Below are 18,552 nucleotides of genomic sequence, written 5' to 3'. Positions count from 1 at the left end.
AAAACTGAGTTTAAAAAATAGAACTATATGCTACTTACAAGACACACATGAAATAAATATACAAATCTTAAAAAGCTGAAAACAAAAGGGTGGGAAAATTTATACTACACACACACTCATGAAAGCTAGTGTAGCTATATTAGAATAAAACAAAGTAGATTTTAATATTAAAAAAAGCATTACTAGAAATAAAGGCATGCATTTCATAATGATAAAAGTTTCAATTCACCAGGAAGATAGTGTATTCTAAATTTGTCCACACCTAATAAAACAGCCTCCAAACTTATACAGCAAATACTGACATAACTACAAGGAGAAATACACAAGTCCACAATCATCAGTGGGAGAGTTTAACATTCTACTCTTAGTAACTGATGGAAGAAATATACAAAAATGCAATAAGGATATAAAATATTTGGACTACACAATTAACAAATTTTATTTAATTGATAGATTTATATAGAACACAGTATCAAACAACTGCCAATTACGAGTTCTTTTTAAGTACACAGGAATGTTTACAAAAATGACCATAAGCTCAGCCCTAAATAAAGTGTTAAAATTGTCAGAGGAATGAAATAATACAAAGTATGTTGCCTGACTATAGAGGAATCAAGCTATAAATCAATATAAAACTTCAATACGAAAATCCCCATATGATTAGTAATTAATCATCATCCTTCTAAATGACCCATGGGTCAAAGAGGAAACCATGAAGGAACTTAGAACTCAGCATAGCATAGAAGGTTTCAGCCCATACAACATGGCAAGAGACATAAAAGCCTTAAGGACTGAAAAGGAGACATTAAACTGTTATCATTCAACAATAATATAATTGCACACATGAACAATTTTTAATAAACAAAACTACAGATTCATTATTAGAATTAAAAAGTGATTTATCAAGGTTGCTGGATATAAGATCAATATACTAGAATTAATTGCATGTCTATATACTAGCAAAAAGAGTTAGAAAATGTAATTTCTAAAAGATATATCATTGACAATAACATCAAAATAAATAAATAAATACCTAGCAACACACTGCATGAGACATAGGCAAGACATCTACACAGAAAACTACAAAACAGCATTGAGGGAAACTAAAGAAAGGCTAAATAAATGAAGAGAGATACTATGTACATGGACTAGAAGATTCAATATTACACAGAAATAAAAGATTAACAATAATAACTAATCACCACCGTAAAACAGTTATACTCCAATAAAGATGTTAAAAAAAAAAAGCAGAAACTAACACACCATTGTAAAACAGTTATACTCCAATAAAGATGTTAAAAAAAACAATAATAACTAATAATGAAGTAGAACAATTATAACAATATACTGTAATAAAAGTTATGTGAATGTGGTCTCTCCCTCTCAAAATATCTTATTGTACTGTACTCACCCTTCTTAAGATAATGTGAGATTAAAATGCCTACATGATGAGATGAATTGAGATGAATGACATAGGAATTGTGTTGTAGTGTTAGACTACCATTGACCTTCTGACAATACATCAGAAGATGGATCTTCCGCTTGCGGTGATCCTGGATTATCAAGCCATGATGATGCTGATGATTGGATGTCAGGAGAATATGATGTCTATGGTTGGGAATCCCAGGTGGGACACTGCAGGAGGATGTGAGATTTCATCATACCATTCAACACAGCACACAATTTTAAACTTATGAATTATTCCTGAAATTTTCCATTTAATATTTTCGGACTGCAGTTGACCGTGGGTAGCCAAAACCATGGAAAGCAAAACCATGGATAAGGGGGGACTACTGTAATCTCTAGGGTAATGTTTAAAATTAATGTTTAAATTGAATAACTCACCAGGACAAAGATGAAATATTTACATATACTCAATTAGTGCAAAATAGGCAAAAAGAGAGAAAAGGCAGGAGAAATAGAAAATGGTGGATTTCAAATATCCTAGCAATTACATTGCATATATATGGACTAAGTGTTTCAATTAAAAGACAAAGACCATGAAAACTGAGTTTAAAAAATAGAACTATATGCTACTTACAAGACACACATGAAATAAATATACAAATCTTAAAAAGCTGAAAACAAAAGGGTGGGAAAATTTATACTACACACACACTCATGAAAGCTAGTGTAGCTATATTAGAATAAAACAAAGTAGATTTTAATATTAAAAAAAGCATTACTAGAAATAAAGGCATGCATTTCATAATGATAAAAGTTTCAATTCACCAGGAAGATAGTGTATTCTAAATTTGTCCACACCTAATAAAACAGCCTCCAAACTTATACAGCAAATACTGACATAACTACAAGGAGAAATACACAAGTCCACAATCATCAGTGGGAGAGTTTAACATTCTACTCTTAGTAACTGATGGAAGAAATATACAAAAATGCAATAAGGATATAAAATATTTGGACTACACAATTAACAAATTTTATTTAATTGATAGATTTATATAGAACACAGTATCAAACAACTGCCAATTACGAGTTCTTTTTAAGTACACAGGAATGTTTACAAAAATGACCATAAGCTCAGCCCTAAATAAAGTGTTAAAATTGTCAGAGGAATGAAATAATACAAAGTATGTTGCCTGACTATAGAGGAATCAAGCTATAAATCAATATAAAACTTCAATACGAAAATCCCCATATGATTAGTAATTAATCATCATCCTTCTAAATGACCCATGGGTCAAAGAGGAAACCATGAAGGAACTTAGAACTCAGCATAGCATAGAAGGTTTCAGCCCATACAACATGGCAAGAGACATAAAAGCCTTAAGGACTGAAAAGGAGACATTAAACTGTTATCATTCAACAATAATATAATTGCACACATGAACAATTTTTAATAAACAAAACTACAGATTCATTATTAGAATTAAAAAGTGATTTATCAAGGTTGCTGGATATAAGATCAATATACTAGAATTAATTGCATGTCTATATACTAGCAAAAAGAGTTAGAAAATGTAATTTCTAAAAGATATATCATTGACAATAACATCAAAATAAATAAATAAATACCTAGCAACACACTGCATGAGACATAGGCAAGACATCTACACAGAAAACTACAAAACAGCATTGAGGGAAACTAAAGAAAGGCTAAATAAATGAAGAGAGATACTATGTACATGGACTAGAAGATTCAATATTACACAGATGTCAGTTCCCCAAACTGATCTATAAATTCAAGGCAATTATCAATCAAATCCTAGTTGTTTAGGTATGTTTGTGTGTGTTTAACTTGACAAACTCTTCAACTTAGCAAATAGCTAGGAATAACCTTGAAGGAGGAAGAGAAGAAGAAAGAACAGGAAGAAGAGAAAGCAGGGGAGACAAGCAAGAGATCTACAATTACAACAAGGTAGAAAGACTTGCACTGAAGGATATAAAATTTTATTATTAATGTACATTAATTCAGACAGTGTAGTATTGTGAAAAGGAAAAATACACAAATAGAACTAAATAAAGAATCCACAGACAGAGCCATCCTCAAATAGACACTTGATTCATGACAAAAATGGTACTACAGAGCAGTAACAAAAGGACAATATTTTCAATAAATGATGCTGAGTCGACTGACTATCCATAAGAGGAAAAAAAAAATTGTCCCTTACCTCACACCATACAGGAAAATTAGTCCCAGATACATCTAAATGTAAAATGTAAAAAACAAATATTCTATAAGATAATGAGTAATATTGTCATAATTTTGGAGTAGGGAAAGATTTTCCTAGGATATAAAAAGCACTTTATATAATGAAAAAGATTGCTAATTTGATTACATTAAAAATAAGGAGCTCAGTTAATCAAAAGTCATCATAGAGAGAAAAAATTTAAAAAGATATTTGTAACATATATAACTGACAAAGATTATATAAAGAGGATATCCAAATGGCCAATACATATATGAAAAAGTGTTCAACCTCATTAGTAATCAGGGAAACGCAAACTATAAGCACAATAAGGCACTTCTACAAATCCTCGAAAATGACTACAATTTTGAAAACAAATAAAATTAAGTATTGCTCAAAATGTGAAATATAGACAAAAAGAACTCTCATACACTACTAACGGTAGTACAAACTAATACAACCATTACTGGTTTTGGAAAACTGTTTGCCATTATCCATTAAAACTGGATAGATTCAAACCCTCTGATCCAATAATTCTACCCTAGGCATATATCTAGCAGACATGTGTTCATGTGTGTACCAAAAGATATGGGGAAGGATGTTCATGGCAGCATTATTTGTAAGAGCCAAAAAGTGTGAACAACCCAAATATCCATTAATAGTAAAATGGATACATAAACTGTAATACATACATTTGGTAAAATATTGATATATATATATATATATATATATATATATATATAGCAATAAAAATGAACAAAGTGCAGTTATGCTCAACCCACGGATAAATCACACACACACAGACACACCGGTACACACACACAAATAATGTGTGATTCCATTTATATAAAATTTAAAACTAGGCAAGAATAATCTCTGATGTTAGGAGTCAGGCTATCAAAGAAATGGGAACAAACCAACCCCGGAACTGAAGATTAACTGTACTTAGACAATCAAGATGATGCTGGTCAGACCACCAACAACCAATTTCAAGATGACTGTCAGAGCTGACTGTTCTGTTTCTGCATGTAGCCCCCTCCCTCCATCTATAAAAGCTCTTTGCCCATTGACTGTTGGCGGGGCGGGGTGGGGGGGGGTGTGGGAGGGAGGGAGTCGGCCTTTGGACAGGAGTCCCCCCCGCCAACCCCCTGTGTGCCGGCATCCAAAATAAAGCAAACTTTCCTTTCCAAAAAAAAAAGAAGTCAGGCTAGTGGTTACCTGTGGGACAGAAGGAGAAGGTAATCATGGTAGTAAACATGGTGGGAGGTGTTCCACATATACTTAAAATTTGTATTTTTTTACATGTCTATAATGCACCAATAAAATGGTTTAAAACATTTTAAATTATGTGGACATAAAATCAATACAATAAAAAGATAAATAAGAAGTCAATGAGGAGGAAGTTAGGACATAAAAGTACTGGTAGGCCTTCTTGTATTTTTAACTTGTATACAACTCAAGAATCCAACTCTACTAATGTAGAGTTAGATATCTGATAGACTAGACCAAAGTTTAACCTTGTAGTGCTATCTTAAGTCATTCTCGATCTACTTTTGCCACAATCTCGGTCTTGGAAAACTATATCTTGTGCCACATTTTTGTCCTCTAATTCAGATGGAAACTACACAATAAATTGTGTTCATCTTTGTTAACAAAGGCTAAATTATGTACTATTGGCACACTGTAGCAAGAAAATTGCTAAATAATTTCTTTCTCCCCCACAGCAGAGCTTTATAGAACAATATAATGGCTATTTCATTCCCAAGAAACTTGTAATTTTTGTATCTTTAAGACTTGTATTTAATGACCAAAATAATTGGGGTAGTTTTTGTTGTTGATAAATACTAATAAACTCAAAAGAAGCAAACATTATAGATTACCAAATCCTCACAATTTGATCATCATCTTCATATGAGCTGTAAATATTCCCATGTTATTATGCTTTGAAAGCAATAAATAAATTAAATACATATATGTATAGTTAAAATTATGGTGAATTACTAACAATTATTAAATCTAGGTGGCTATATGTGTGTTCATAGTGTTACTCTTTAAACTTTTCTGTATTTGAAAAATGTCACAGTAAGGAGGGGGGTAACTTTGTATAATTATATACAATATGACCTCTATTGTATTTTAAAATGCTCATCAAAAAAACTGGAGGGAAATATACCAAAATGTTAATAATGGTCATTTCTAGTCAGTATTTTTTCTTTCTTTCATATTTCTATAATTTTTCTAGAAGCAAATTTTCCTTTTATAAAAAATAAAATTTACCTTTTAAAAAGGAAATAAATCACTGGGAAAACATACAGTGTTGTTGGTCCCTAAGAAAGCATTTCATCTTTGAGCTTCCAAGTCCATAAAATTCTACCTCCACATAATTTTTTTATTGAGAATATTTAGGGTTTTAATGCCATCTAAATACCAAAGATACCCTTTAGTGCATATTTCATTGTCGAAAGCATTGCAGAAAATTTCTAGTGCTCCAGCTAAAGTTTAATTACAGAACTGAACTGAACAGAACAATGTGGGTTTTCAATTAAGATGATCTAGGATCAAATTCAAGCTGTGTTCCTTTATTATCTGTGTGAACTTAGTGCTGTTACTTAAACTCTCTGTCCTACGCTTCATCTGTAACATTGCAATAAGAAAACTACCCTTCAAGATTTTTGTGAGAATTAACTGAGAAAAATGTCTATAAAACCCAATATGGCGCTTGGTCCATAAATTTTGTTCAACTAGGAGAAGGCTAACGTACTAAATGAGATAATAAGCAGCTAGAATGACGTCAGACAGACAGCCAGTGTTGGATAAATAGTAATACATAGACCAGAGTGATTAATTTTTTTCCATGTTCTCTTGTTTCCTGCACAAAAACAATGGTCGACTAGCATGGGAGTTCCAAGAGAGCTGTTTCCCAGGGCCTTGGACAGAGGCTGGCAGGTAGCAGACACATAATGACACACTGAAAGGATGGAAGTGTGTGGAGGTGTGAGTACAAGAATGGACTGGAGAATGAATGCCCTTAAACAGAGACATCTTCTTCAGATAAGCCAAGAGAAGATGAGAGCGTCTCTTCTGATCTCAGTAAGCATAGGTTGAGCTATTCTGGGGAGACAGGTTTGGCTGGCCCTTCCAAGAGGGTATGGTCAAGGGGGTAAATGGAAGTGGCTGTCAGTTTGCCAGGCTTCTCAGATGCTCTGAACAGGCAAATCTCATCATGCGGTTTCTCCATTTAAAACCTGTGCATGGTTTCACTTTGCTGCTAGGATAAAATCCACACTCTTTCACAGGCCCTGTCAGACTTTCTGCTTCTCTCTGCCTTTTCTCCTGTCCCTCCACTATCTGGCTGCATATGACTTTTTCCCATTCCTAAATACGATCATGCTATCTTCGGCCTCCAAGTCTGAACCCATGCAGTTCCGTCTGCCTCAAACTCACATTTTAGCCATTCATGATTCACTCCCCTTATGACTCTATCGTGCGTATATCTTTCACGCATCAGCTTACATGTCACACACTTGAGGACTTTCCTTGACAACTTAACCCTCCGCAAATTTGCCCACCATCAGGGTGAGTTCAAAGGCCCTTCCTGTGTGTTCCCACAGCTCTCTGTATTTTGCTCTACCTTAGTGCTTATTACACTGCCAGGTAGTTTCCTGGTCTTTCCCCCAGCTGGAATATTCGCACCAATGTTTTAGCCTGGTTTTTTTATCACTGTATCGCCAGTGCTTAGGATAATGTCTGGCTAATAGTAGATGCTCCATAAATATTTGTTGAGGAAATGAATGAATTTCCATATCTAGACTGCATTAAGCTCCATGGGGTCTGGTTTTGTGTCAGTTCTTCTATCATCAACACAAAGTATAGTGCCTAGCACTATACTTTCTCTTTCCTATAGTACTCTTCAAATATGTATCAAATGAATAAATTTCACTTGATACTAGTTACCCATTCATACATCACATAAACGCTTATTTCAGGGATCTACTGAGAAGGGATTCGTGTCAAATATTTCTGTCATTTCACCTTTTATTTTATTAGTGCTTCCAACTTCTTGCTTTTACACTCAAATTATCCACTCAGCAATGCTTAAACATTCTCCACTAGCAATGATATAAAGCATCAATGATACCAATTTCCATTTTTTTTAATTACCTACTATCTACCTTCATCATTTCAATTAATACTATTGTTACCACTAAGGCCAATATTATTTGTTCTGAGTTTAGAATAAGCCCACCAAGGACCATCAATACCTCTAACACTTGGCTTTAATCAGGCACATAAAACAGACACCTGAATTATGTTAAATCCCCTCTGAACCACCTCAAATCACCTTTGGAAAGATGAGTGGTGCCAAGAAAAAAGTACTTTCTCAGAATATCAGTATACAACTCCACAAAAACTTGAATAAAAGCTATGCCAAAATATCCATCTCTTCCATTTTCAGAAAAATATTATACAATTAAGTGGGGGGAGCGGGTAGTCAGGGGCATCAGAAACTCCATTAGCCACAGATTGCTTCTTTGATTTTATAAGATATAAACATAAACTACATAAGGGTTAGTTTGTTTGGTTTTTGGTAAATATATGTCTTTACAATAAACTCAATGTTTACTTGTTGGTGATTAATTATACCAGTATTCACCAATGGTTGACTCTTCATGCCTACCTAGGCTTTCAGGGTCATTTAATTTTTATTTAGTGCCTGAACTGGTAATGTTGAAAGCACTCCAAGCCTTCTCAACAGAGCAGAATTAGCCACTTGGGATTTTGCTAAATCCGAACCAATCTGCAGCATTACTAACTGCTCACACCTTTGCAGTGATCAGCGTTAGCAGTGTTAAGACTAGAGGCCAGGTGTACAGCCAATGGGACTGGAACTTAACATGATTTGCTATGATGTCATAAAAGCTTTTGAAATTAATTTTAATTAATTTATTTTTATACCACCTAGTTTCAGAAGGGATTTATGACAATGTCTAAAGGCACAGTAAATTTAATCTAGCAAGATTAAAAAATACAAGTAAGTGAGGCAAACGTGGCACAGAAGAAATAAAGATGGGGCATCACAGAGCTATTCTCCTCTTACCTGTGTACTGTAAGCCCCTGTACTCGCTTATTGCCCCAGGAGGTTTTAAATTGGGCCAGAAATGGAACAGCATTTGCACAGCTGGAGGTTTCACCTGTGAAGGCCCATAGGCTATCACATACAAAAGATCCTAAAGGAGACAAGAAGCATATTTTCACTAGCATCATCAAATAAAAATAAAGGTAGCTCATTCAATATTACCAAAGCAGTGAAAATTCTAATGGAGAGATTGAGGTGGTTAATTTCCCTGGACTCTCATCATCCAGGTGGGCTTTGCAGATTAAATCATACTATAATATATTTTTTATTATTTTTATGGGTCCTGTAAATAAGCCCACCAGTAGTGTTCAGATGTACACTATCTTTTAACAAATTCTTCTCTCCTCAGAATAACGTGAAAGAAAGATTTTAGAATAGCATAAAGCCAGTTTGCCAAATACTGCATTTTTAAAATCATTTCACTAAAACATATTTCTTAATAATTCACATCTCCTATTTGAAAGAAGTTTCCCAAGCAACATTTCAAATCAAGTAAAACTGTCACATAATATAGTATTTGCTAAATTTCAAGAATAAGATATATCCAACTACATTTTCTGTCAAGCCACTGTGTTCTTCAAGTATCATTTCTGCTCTAAATGGTAAATAATTAACCAGTAAGGAAAGGATTATAAGTTCTACCATACCAAAATAATATGACATCAATAAATTTGATCTAAACAATAGTTTTAATATGCAAACAATTTTTACTACATTATACAAATTGAACTTGTGACTATGAGTTTAATGTGGCCCCAAACTTACTTTCCAGACTTCTTGTTTATATTTCATGAGGCATTCCAATAATTGACAATGATATACTGTAAGGAAGAAAATATAATTTGAACATGAAATGTAAATACCAGACAAAAGATCCTTTAAAATAAACTATATTAGTCTAAATTATATTAGACTTTTCACTCTAATCATTAAATTAGAAATTACTTATTTTCACATATTCATGCCTTTCAAAAATCATATAAGCCCTTGACTTTATCAAGCTTCATTCCAAGATCCTTGAGAAGTATTTTATTCATCTTAACAAAGGAAATATTAAGAAAACTCCCTAGTAATCATACTTTTACAACATAAACTTATATCAATGTAATCAAGAACTACACGGGGAAAAAAACAGCCTAATAGGATCATAATAAAAGTTTACATTTATTGAGCGTTCATTATGTGCCAGGTACCGAGCTAAGAGCTTTATGTATTATGTATCTCATAACCACCATGTTGCAGTCAAAAGAGTGAGGTTTAGTTTCCTACCTTGCCCAAGGTTGGACAGATAGCAAGTGACAGACTGATGGATTAGAATGGCAGTCTTTTATCACCAACTCCGTCTTGTTGAGGAGTCCTTAAAAGCTATACAACAGCAATCTCCTTTGACTTGCCTATGTTTACTTGAGGAATAAAGATACTTTCACCTTAGTTAGATACCCGTTTTATACCTTCCCTAATCTATCTGCCAACCCTATCATGGCACTGAAGCAGGTCTCACTTTGGTCACCGATGACCTCCATGTCATCCAATTCTATGGACATTTATCAGTCTGCCTCCCACTTGACTTTCAGCAACATTTAGTACTGCTGATCACCCTCTTTCCTTGACTTCATGACTGACCCTCTCCTATTACCTGTGGCAGACACTGTTGTTGCTACTCAACTGCTATCAACAACCCTTTCTTCCTTGTTCAGCTCCCAGTACACAGACTGCCAAGCAAGACAATTTCCCAGATTCTGTTGCAGCTAGGGATGGCCATGTGACTCAGTGCTGGCCAGCAAGACCTAAGAAAGAATCTGCTGAGGAGCTTCTGAGACTCATTTTTCCTCTTTGACAGAAGGAAAGAGGCATACCAGGAGACCTTTCTCTGATTACCCTGACTGATCCTATTTTTGATAGGATATATTTTTGAAACCTGGTTTTAGATGTAGTTATGTAAGAATATAATAACCTCCACTGTGGCATATCTTGCAAACATGAGGAGAAGTTCAAGAGAAACACAAAGATGGCATGTCAGGCCCCTGACACCGCGGAGCTATCTCCAAGACTTCTTCTTCCAATGGGCCAGTATCTGTTGGAGTTCCTGAAGGCCTGGTCATAAGTCAAATCCACTTTTCATTCTATGCTCTCTTGTAAGCAATGTCACACTCATATACAGCAATATCTCAGAGATATTGCAGGTTCCATTCCAGATCACAGCAAGAAAGCAAATACTGCAATAACGCGAATCATACAAATTTTTTGGTTTCTCCGTGCATATAACAGTTACGTTTGCACTATACAAACATTAAGTATATTAATGTATACTTTATATAACCATGAAGTATATATTAAGTAGTCTATTAAGTGTGCAATAGCAATATATCTTAAAAAACCAATGTACACCTCAGTTTTAAAATATTTCATTGCTAAAAAATGCTAACCATTGTCTGACAATGCAGGGTTGCCACAAAACTTCAATTTGTAAAAAACACAATATCTGTGAAGCACAGTAGAGCAAAGTGCACTGAAAGGAGGTATGCCTGTACAACTTCAGGTACCATCTATATGCAATTCAGTGAATAGCACTGGACACTTACATGAGGGCTCAAAGTTCATTACATCTAGCCCAGAACTCAGTTCTGAGTTCATAATACAACTTCCTATTACTATTACCTCTTTTTTCTGAAAAAACCTGATTTATTTCCATTTTTGTGTTTTGGATATGTAGAACTATTACTGAGGTTATGTGTGATTTTTTTCCACAGTTTTATTAAGATATAATTGACATATGACATTGTATTAGTCTAAGGTATATCATCTCCTCTCAAATGTCTCAAAGACACTTTTTTTTTAACATCTTTATTGGAGTATAATTGCTTTACAATGGTGTGTTAGTTTCTGCTTTACAACAAAGTGAATCAGTTATACATATACATATATCCCCATATCTCTTCCCTCTTGCATCTCCCTCCCTCCCACCCTCCCTATCCCACCCCTCTAGGTGGTCACAAACCATGGAGCTGATCTCCCTGTGCCATGCGGCTTCAAAGACACTTCTAACATAACATGTCCAAAGTAGACCTCATGATCTTCCCTTAGAAACCTGGTCTTCCTCTTCCAGTGTCTCTTTTTGCAGTGAACGGAACCACCATGCACCCAGTTCAGAAGCCAGAATGCAACCATATCCAATACACCACCACACCCTATCAGTTTTACTTCCTAAATAGCTCTCAGATGTATCCACTTTTCTTGGCCTCAATCAACCCTGACTTTTACATGCCTAGACAAATGCAATGGCCTCCTCATGGGTCAATCTGTATCCACTCTGGCTCCTTCTTAATCCATTCTCAACTGCAGCTCGGGTAACACACACACCACCACTCAAAGTCCTTCAGCACTTTTCCATTAGACTTGGGATAAACGCAGGACTCCCAGAGCCCACGACATCCTGCATGTTCTGGCCTGCAGAAGTCTACAGTCTCATCTCACACCAGGCAGCCCTCACTCTGAGCTCCAGCTACAATGACCTTTCAGTCCCACCTGCTTGCCAGGCTCCCTTCTGACATATGAGATTCCTCTGCCTGGAAACCTCCACTCCCTGATAGGCCTTGTTAATGCTACTCATCCATCAGTCCTCAGACCAAAGGTTATATTCCCAGAAAAGCCCTCCCTGACCTCTTCAATAAAAGAAAAATCCCCTTTTATAGGGTCTCATCATAGCACAATGTACATCTTTCAAAGAACTTGTCACAATTGAAACTGGGCATTTGCTGTTACAATTATTTGATTAATGTCTTCTCCTTCCACCACACGATAAGCTTTAAGAAGAGAGGAAAGGGGTCGGTTCTATTTTACTAATTATGGTGTTCCCAGTGCCTGGCACATAGCAGATACTCAGTAACTGTTTGTTGAGTATATAAATGGTCCTCTAGACTTGGAACTTTGTGAAGCCATGACTGAGTTCTCAAGCACAGATGCTCCGGGGTACTTTCCCTTACACGGTGTCTGCTATTCTCCATATGTTTGCTACACGAACCTTGCTCAGAGGAGTCCACTGACTGCCCATGAACAGACCTAGAGAGTCCCTTTATTTAAACTGCTTCCCCTCCTCAAAAATATACAATGGAGAAAAGACAGCCTCTTCAATAAGTGGTGCTGGGAAAACTGGACAGCTACATGTAGAAGAATGAAATTAGAACACTCCCTAACACCATACACAAAAATAAACTCCAAATGGGTTAAAGACCTAAATGTAAGGCCAGACACTATAAAACTCTTAGAGGAAAACATAGGCAGAACACTCTTTGACATAAATCGCAGCAAGATCTTTTTTGACCCACCTCCTAGAGTAATGAAAATAAAAACAAAAAATAAACTCATGGGACCTAATGAAACTTAAAAGCTTTTGCACAGCAAAGGAAACCACAAACAAGATGAAGAGACAACCCTCAGAATGGGAGAAGATATTTGCAAACAAAGCAACTGACAGAGGACTAATCTCCAAAATATACAAGCACCTCATGCAGCTCAACATTAAAAAAACAAACAACCCAATCAAAAAATGGGCAGACGACCTAAATAGACATTTCTCCAAAGAAGACATACAGATGGCCAACAAACACATGAAAAGATGCTCAACATCACTAATTATTAGAGAAATGCAATCAAAACTACAATGAGGTATCACCTCACACCGGTCAGAATGGTCATCATCAAAAAATCTACAAACAATAAATGCTGGAGAGGGTGTGGAGAAAAGGGAACCCTCTTACGCTGTTGGTGGGAATGTAAATTGATACAGCCAAGACACATGCACCCCAATGTTCATTGTAGCACTATTTACAATAGCCAGGTCATGGAAGCAACCTAAATGTCCATCAACAGAGGAACGTATAAAGAAGATGTGGAACACATATACAATGGAATATCACTCAGTCGTAAAAAGGAACAAAACTGGGTCACTTACAGAGACGTGGATGGACCTAGAGAGTGTCATACAGAGTGAAGTAAGTCAGAAAGAGAAAAACAAATATTGTATGTTAACACATATATGTGGAATCCAGAAAAATGGTATAGATGACCTTAATTGCCAAGCAGAAACAGAGACACAGACGTAGAGAACAAATGGATACCAAGGGGGAAAGGGGTGGGGGTGGGATGAATTGGGAGATTGGGATTGACTCATATACACTATTGATACTATGTATAAAATAGACAACTGATGGGAACATACTGTATAGAACAGGGAACTCTACTTAATGCACTGTAGTGTCCTAAATGGAGGGGATGTATGTATATGTATGGCTGACTCATTTTGCTGTGCAGTAGTAGAAGGTAACATAACACTGCAAAGCAACTATACTCCAACGAAAATTAACAAAAAAATAAATAAATAAATAAATTGCTTCCCCTCCCGGAATGCCCCACTTACCTTACCAATCAAAATTCTATCCGTATTTTAAGACCCATTCCTTGCTCAAGTGGCACAAAGCCTTTCCTGATCATTTCAACCCATAGAGTTCTCTTCTCTGATGAATTAATACAGTCTATAGAATTTATTTGGTACTTTTTACATACTACTTTACATTGTAAATTAATGACTTATGTAAACATGCCTAATCTTCCCAATGAGACATAAGCTCCATAGCAAGCATCATATCTTACATTTCAGGGTGGTTTTCACAATGCCTAGCATGGAGCCATGTACACAGGAGTTACACAATGAATTCCGGGTACCTGAGCAAGAACCCTGCTCTATCCTTGATACACAATCAGCTACAAGGACCAGGCTGCCACTTGCTGTCTCCCCCAGTAAAAGTTCAAAGGATAATGATGCCCTACCCGCTTGATCTCAGAGAGTCCCCTGGTGGATAGCACCTCACTTCTTACGTTTCCCCCAACACAAGATTAATTTGGGGGTCTCAAATGTCATTCTTAGTATAGAATAGCTGGCTATACACGTTCCCCCATGAACAGATGAAGATACAGATTAAGAAATAAGAGAAGTATTTGAGCACAGTGGTTTCCCAATGAAACGTTCAACTCCAAGAAGACAATGGCAGATTGTAGAGATCCGTGTTGCTGTTTACTGAGCAGTGCTTATGATGTGTCAAATCACTATGCTAAGGAAGCACTTCACACACACTTAAGCCATTAAATCCTCACAACAACATTTTAAGGTACTACAGGAAGAATTTCCATTTTATAGATGAGGGAACTTGGTCTTAGGGGAGTTAAAGAACTTGCTCAAGGTTAAGCTACCTGGCAATCTGCGCTGAGCTCAGATATGAACCCACATACCCTTAACCTCAAAGCACACGATTCTACCCAACCTGCTCTACTGTCTCCCAACTTCGAAATTAGGACCAAACCCTGATGATGAGACTTTAGTTAACTAACTAGATTCTATGTGAAGGGGTTTTTTTCAGGACATAAAATCTAATAAATATAAATGACATTATGAGGATTCTTTAAGCCAGAGTGAGACACGAGGTATAACTTCCCCCAAAATATACATTTTAATTAAATGCACATAATAATCATAAGGAATTTCATATTTAAAGGATGATACTCCAGGCTAAGAAGCATTAAGATTTTAAATGAAAAAAAATTGTTTTCCTTATGCTGAGTCAAAAACTCAATTATTATTCATTACGTAATTAAGCAGAAGGCTGAAAACAGGGCCACCAAATTTGTTTACTTTCCAAATGAAAATAAAAACTGAGTTCATATCTTAGCATGTGACTCCAACAGTCAGCCCCCTTTTAGGTCAGTTTCCCAAAGTTCATCTGCAATTACACTGATGAATGGAAATCCAACAGAATGTATCAGATTAAATCTGTCCCACATTACTAGAAATTGAAAAAACACAGATCAAAATGACATATTACTTTTTATCTGTCCATCTCTATACAAATGTTATAATAACACTCAATGACAGGTTACAATGTACTTTCACGTATAATTAGTGGGAATGTAACAAACGATTTATGTGCAAGGATATTCATGCGGTCTTAGAGTAGCGAATTCACAAAATATTCCCAGGGGTTATCTTTAGTTGTTAGAATTGCAGGTGATTTTTATATTTCTAATTTAATTATTTCTATATATTTATATTCAAGCAATTTCCAGTCAGTGTTCTAAAATTGTGTTCTCAGACATTCTAAAAATATCACTAAAAATATCACTAGATAAAAATATCTAGGGCTTCCCTGGTGGCTCAGTGGTTGAGAGTCCGCCTGCCAATGCAGGGGACGCGGGTTCGTGCCCCAGTCTGGGAGGGTCCCACGTGCCGCGGAGCGGCTGGGCCCGTGAGCCATGGCCGCTGAGCCTGCGCGACCGGAGCCTGTGCTCCGCAACGGGAGAGGACACAGCAGTGAGAGGCCCGCGTAATGCAAAAAAAAAAAAAAAAAGAAATCTAAAAATATCACTAGTCAGCAAGATTACGGGAGAGGACACAGCAGTGAGAGGCCCGCGTAATGCAAAAAAAAAAAAAAAAAAGAAATCTAAAAATATCACTAGTCAGCAAGATTACTGCTAATAGCAAGAGGCAAAGGAAATTTATTTCAATTTGAAAGTCTGTTTTCTAACACATCTCCGGTTTCTATTTACCAAGAGAAGTTCTTCTCACATGAGAATTTCTAGCTTGCTTATTTGATGTCTTATTTAATTATTGGTTTGGAACTAGTGAAGCCATCCAAATTTCCACTTACCTGGATTGGATGTGTACTGCATCGCAATCATTAGCATGGATGATGCGGAGAGATTAACGTGGGCAGGAACACCTTCTCTCCTTGAGGAGCCCACTGAAACCAAAATTTTTTTGATTAGACACAATTTATTTATATATATATTTATATATTTGTACATTTATATTTAGTTGCTACTTTGCATAGAGCATGAGAGCTGAGAAGAAACTTGAAAAAAAAAATCAGTATAAGTTTTGCAGAAATAAAACCACAAATTTGTCCCAGCATACAAACGCTCCAGTAGTCATTATCATAGGCACATTTAGGGAGAATCTTCAAGGAGCAGGAGTAATGCCAGAATGTAATGTAATCGTTTTATCAGGATTGTACTTAAATGTGATCTCTGTTTCCAAGATGTTTATATCTAGGTAGAAAAGAAAGAAAAAACAGAATCCTCCATGTACCCAAATATAAGGCATGTTGAAGGTTATCCAAATAAGAAGGTAAAAATAAAACGTTTTTGAACACGACTTGAATGTATTAACTTTAAGAGATGCAGATGAAAGAGTCTACTTTTAATGGGTACCATATGCATTTAGTTATATCAATTTTAAAATTATTTTCAACTCTCACCTATCATTAAACAATTTTATTCAAACCTTCACATGTAACTTCATCATCAGCATCTTAATCACCATGACAATCACTTTTTTAGTTTTCCAGAGCTTACCATCTTCACATCCACCTGAGTTGTTTGAAATACAGCACTTTTTGAATCTGTGAATAATGCTGTTGCTGGACATTTTATCCTATCCTGCAGTATTCAATCACAAAAGCCAGTTGGTTTCTTCAAAATTCATCTTTTAGCCGTATAATTGTGACCTTCATGTGATAACCACTTACATACTGCTTTTAAGAGACATCTTTTTTTTTTTTAAGAGACATCTTTAAGTGGCTTGTTTAGGATGACATCCAATACTGTATTAACTTTCTTTCTCTTTCTTTTTTAATAGAGGGTATCAGGTAACCTCTATAAGCATCCAGAACTATCACTGATGGAGGTCATTCGGGGTAATATGTTGTCCCCAGAGTACTTTATTATTCTAAACACAGTAACTGAGAGAGGGCCCACAATACTTTACAAGGATTCAAATATAAAATGAATTCCTTTTCTCAGGATAATTGCAGGAAGAACAGAAACCTCTCCTTACAGTTGGGCTCCTGTAGCAAATTGTCAAGAAAGAATGAACAGAACAGTAAACAGTAACTATAACACCCTCAAAACGTCAACTTTCAATTTCCAACACATCCTGCAGAAGACCGTCAACATAGACAACAAGAAAAAAGCAGATAACCCTAAAATCTGCTTTATTTTAAAGTATTAAAGTGCAATGTGTGGGAATAGTATCTCACCTACAACCAACAAGAATAAGGTAACTTATAATAAAACACAGGTATAAAAGAATCATTAAAGCACTAATAAAAGGTTTGTTGTATAGTAAAGTAGAGAAGACAAAAAAAAATTTAACATGATTCTTCTTTTTAACGTAAAAAACTGAGCACCGCAAGGGACAGTGGCCTTTACAATAGCTTTACAGAAACAAACAAACAAATAAAACAGATCTACAATTAAGTTCCATTTACCCGAGTTTGCTTTTATTAATAACTTACTGCTGGGCTGCTGCTAACCCACTAAGCAGGTGATATTCAGGTACATAAATTAGTTTGGTTATATAATATAAATAAGAATTAGTTATTATACAAAGATGTGACGATCAGCTCACTGCTCTTAGATGTTAAAGCTGATTAATCAAATACGATTAATCAAGGAAAAAAATCTTTGCGCCAAATCCTAAAGAACAAGATTCAGTTTCTCTCAGAGTTTAGACAGGGAGGTGGTTCAAATTCAGCTTCCGGGGCCCCATACCTAGAGAGTCTAACTCAATCAGTTTGGAAGCAGGAAAGCTACATGTTTAATAAGGACATCAAGTGATTCTGACCAAGTGGGCCTTGGAGCTGCATTTGAGAAGTACTACTACAGGAATGAGAACAAGAAAGGAAATACTCAGTAAGGTGTCCAAGTGTGGGAGGA

The 18,552-nt window shown here is 35.7% G+C and overlaps 1 protein-coding gene across 2 annotated transcripts in view; it reads right to left on the bottom strand.

The window, feature by feature from the left end:
* Positions 1-18,552, bottom strand: part of UNC79 (unc-79 homolog, NALCN channel complex subunit) — a 221,191-nt gene that overhangs the window by 183,476 nt on the left and 19,163 nt on the right. For both annotated transcript variants that reach the window (XM_055088693.1, XM_055088694.1), the window contains 3 exons: positions 16,485-16,577; positions 9,553-9,608; positions 8,749-8,878 (listed from right to left, as the gene is read on the bottom strand). In XM_055088693.1, the coding sequence (XP_054944668.1) occupies positions 8,749-8,878; positions 9,553-9,608; positions 16,485-16,577 (279 nt within the window). The remainder of the gene's footprint in view (positions 1-8,748; positions 8,879-9,552; positions 9,609-16,484; positions 16,578-18,552) is intronic.

Source organism: Physeter macrocephalus, chromosome 11, assembly GCF_002837175.3.
Source record: "Physeter macrocephalus isolate SW-GA chromosome 11, ASM283717v5, whole genome shotgun sequence".
Lineage (NCBI taxonomy): Eukaryota > Metazoa > Chordata > Mammalia > Artiodactyla > Physeteridae > Physeter > Physeter macrocephalus.
The sequence above is the reverse complement of the archived record's forward strand: the minus strand, read 5'-3'. Positions and strand labels throughout refer to the sequence as shown.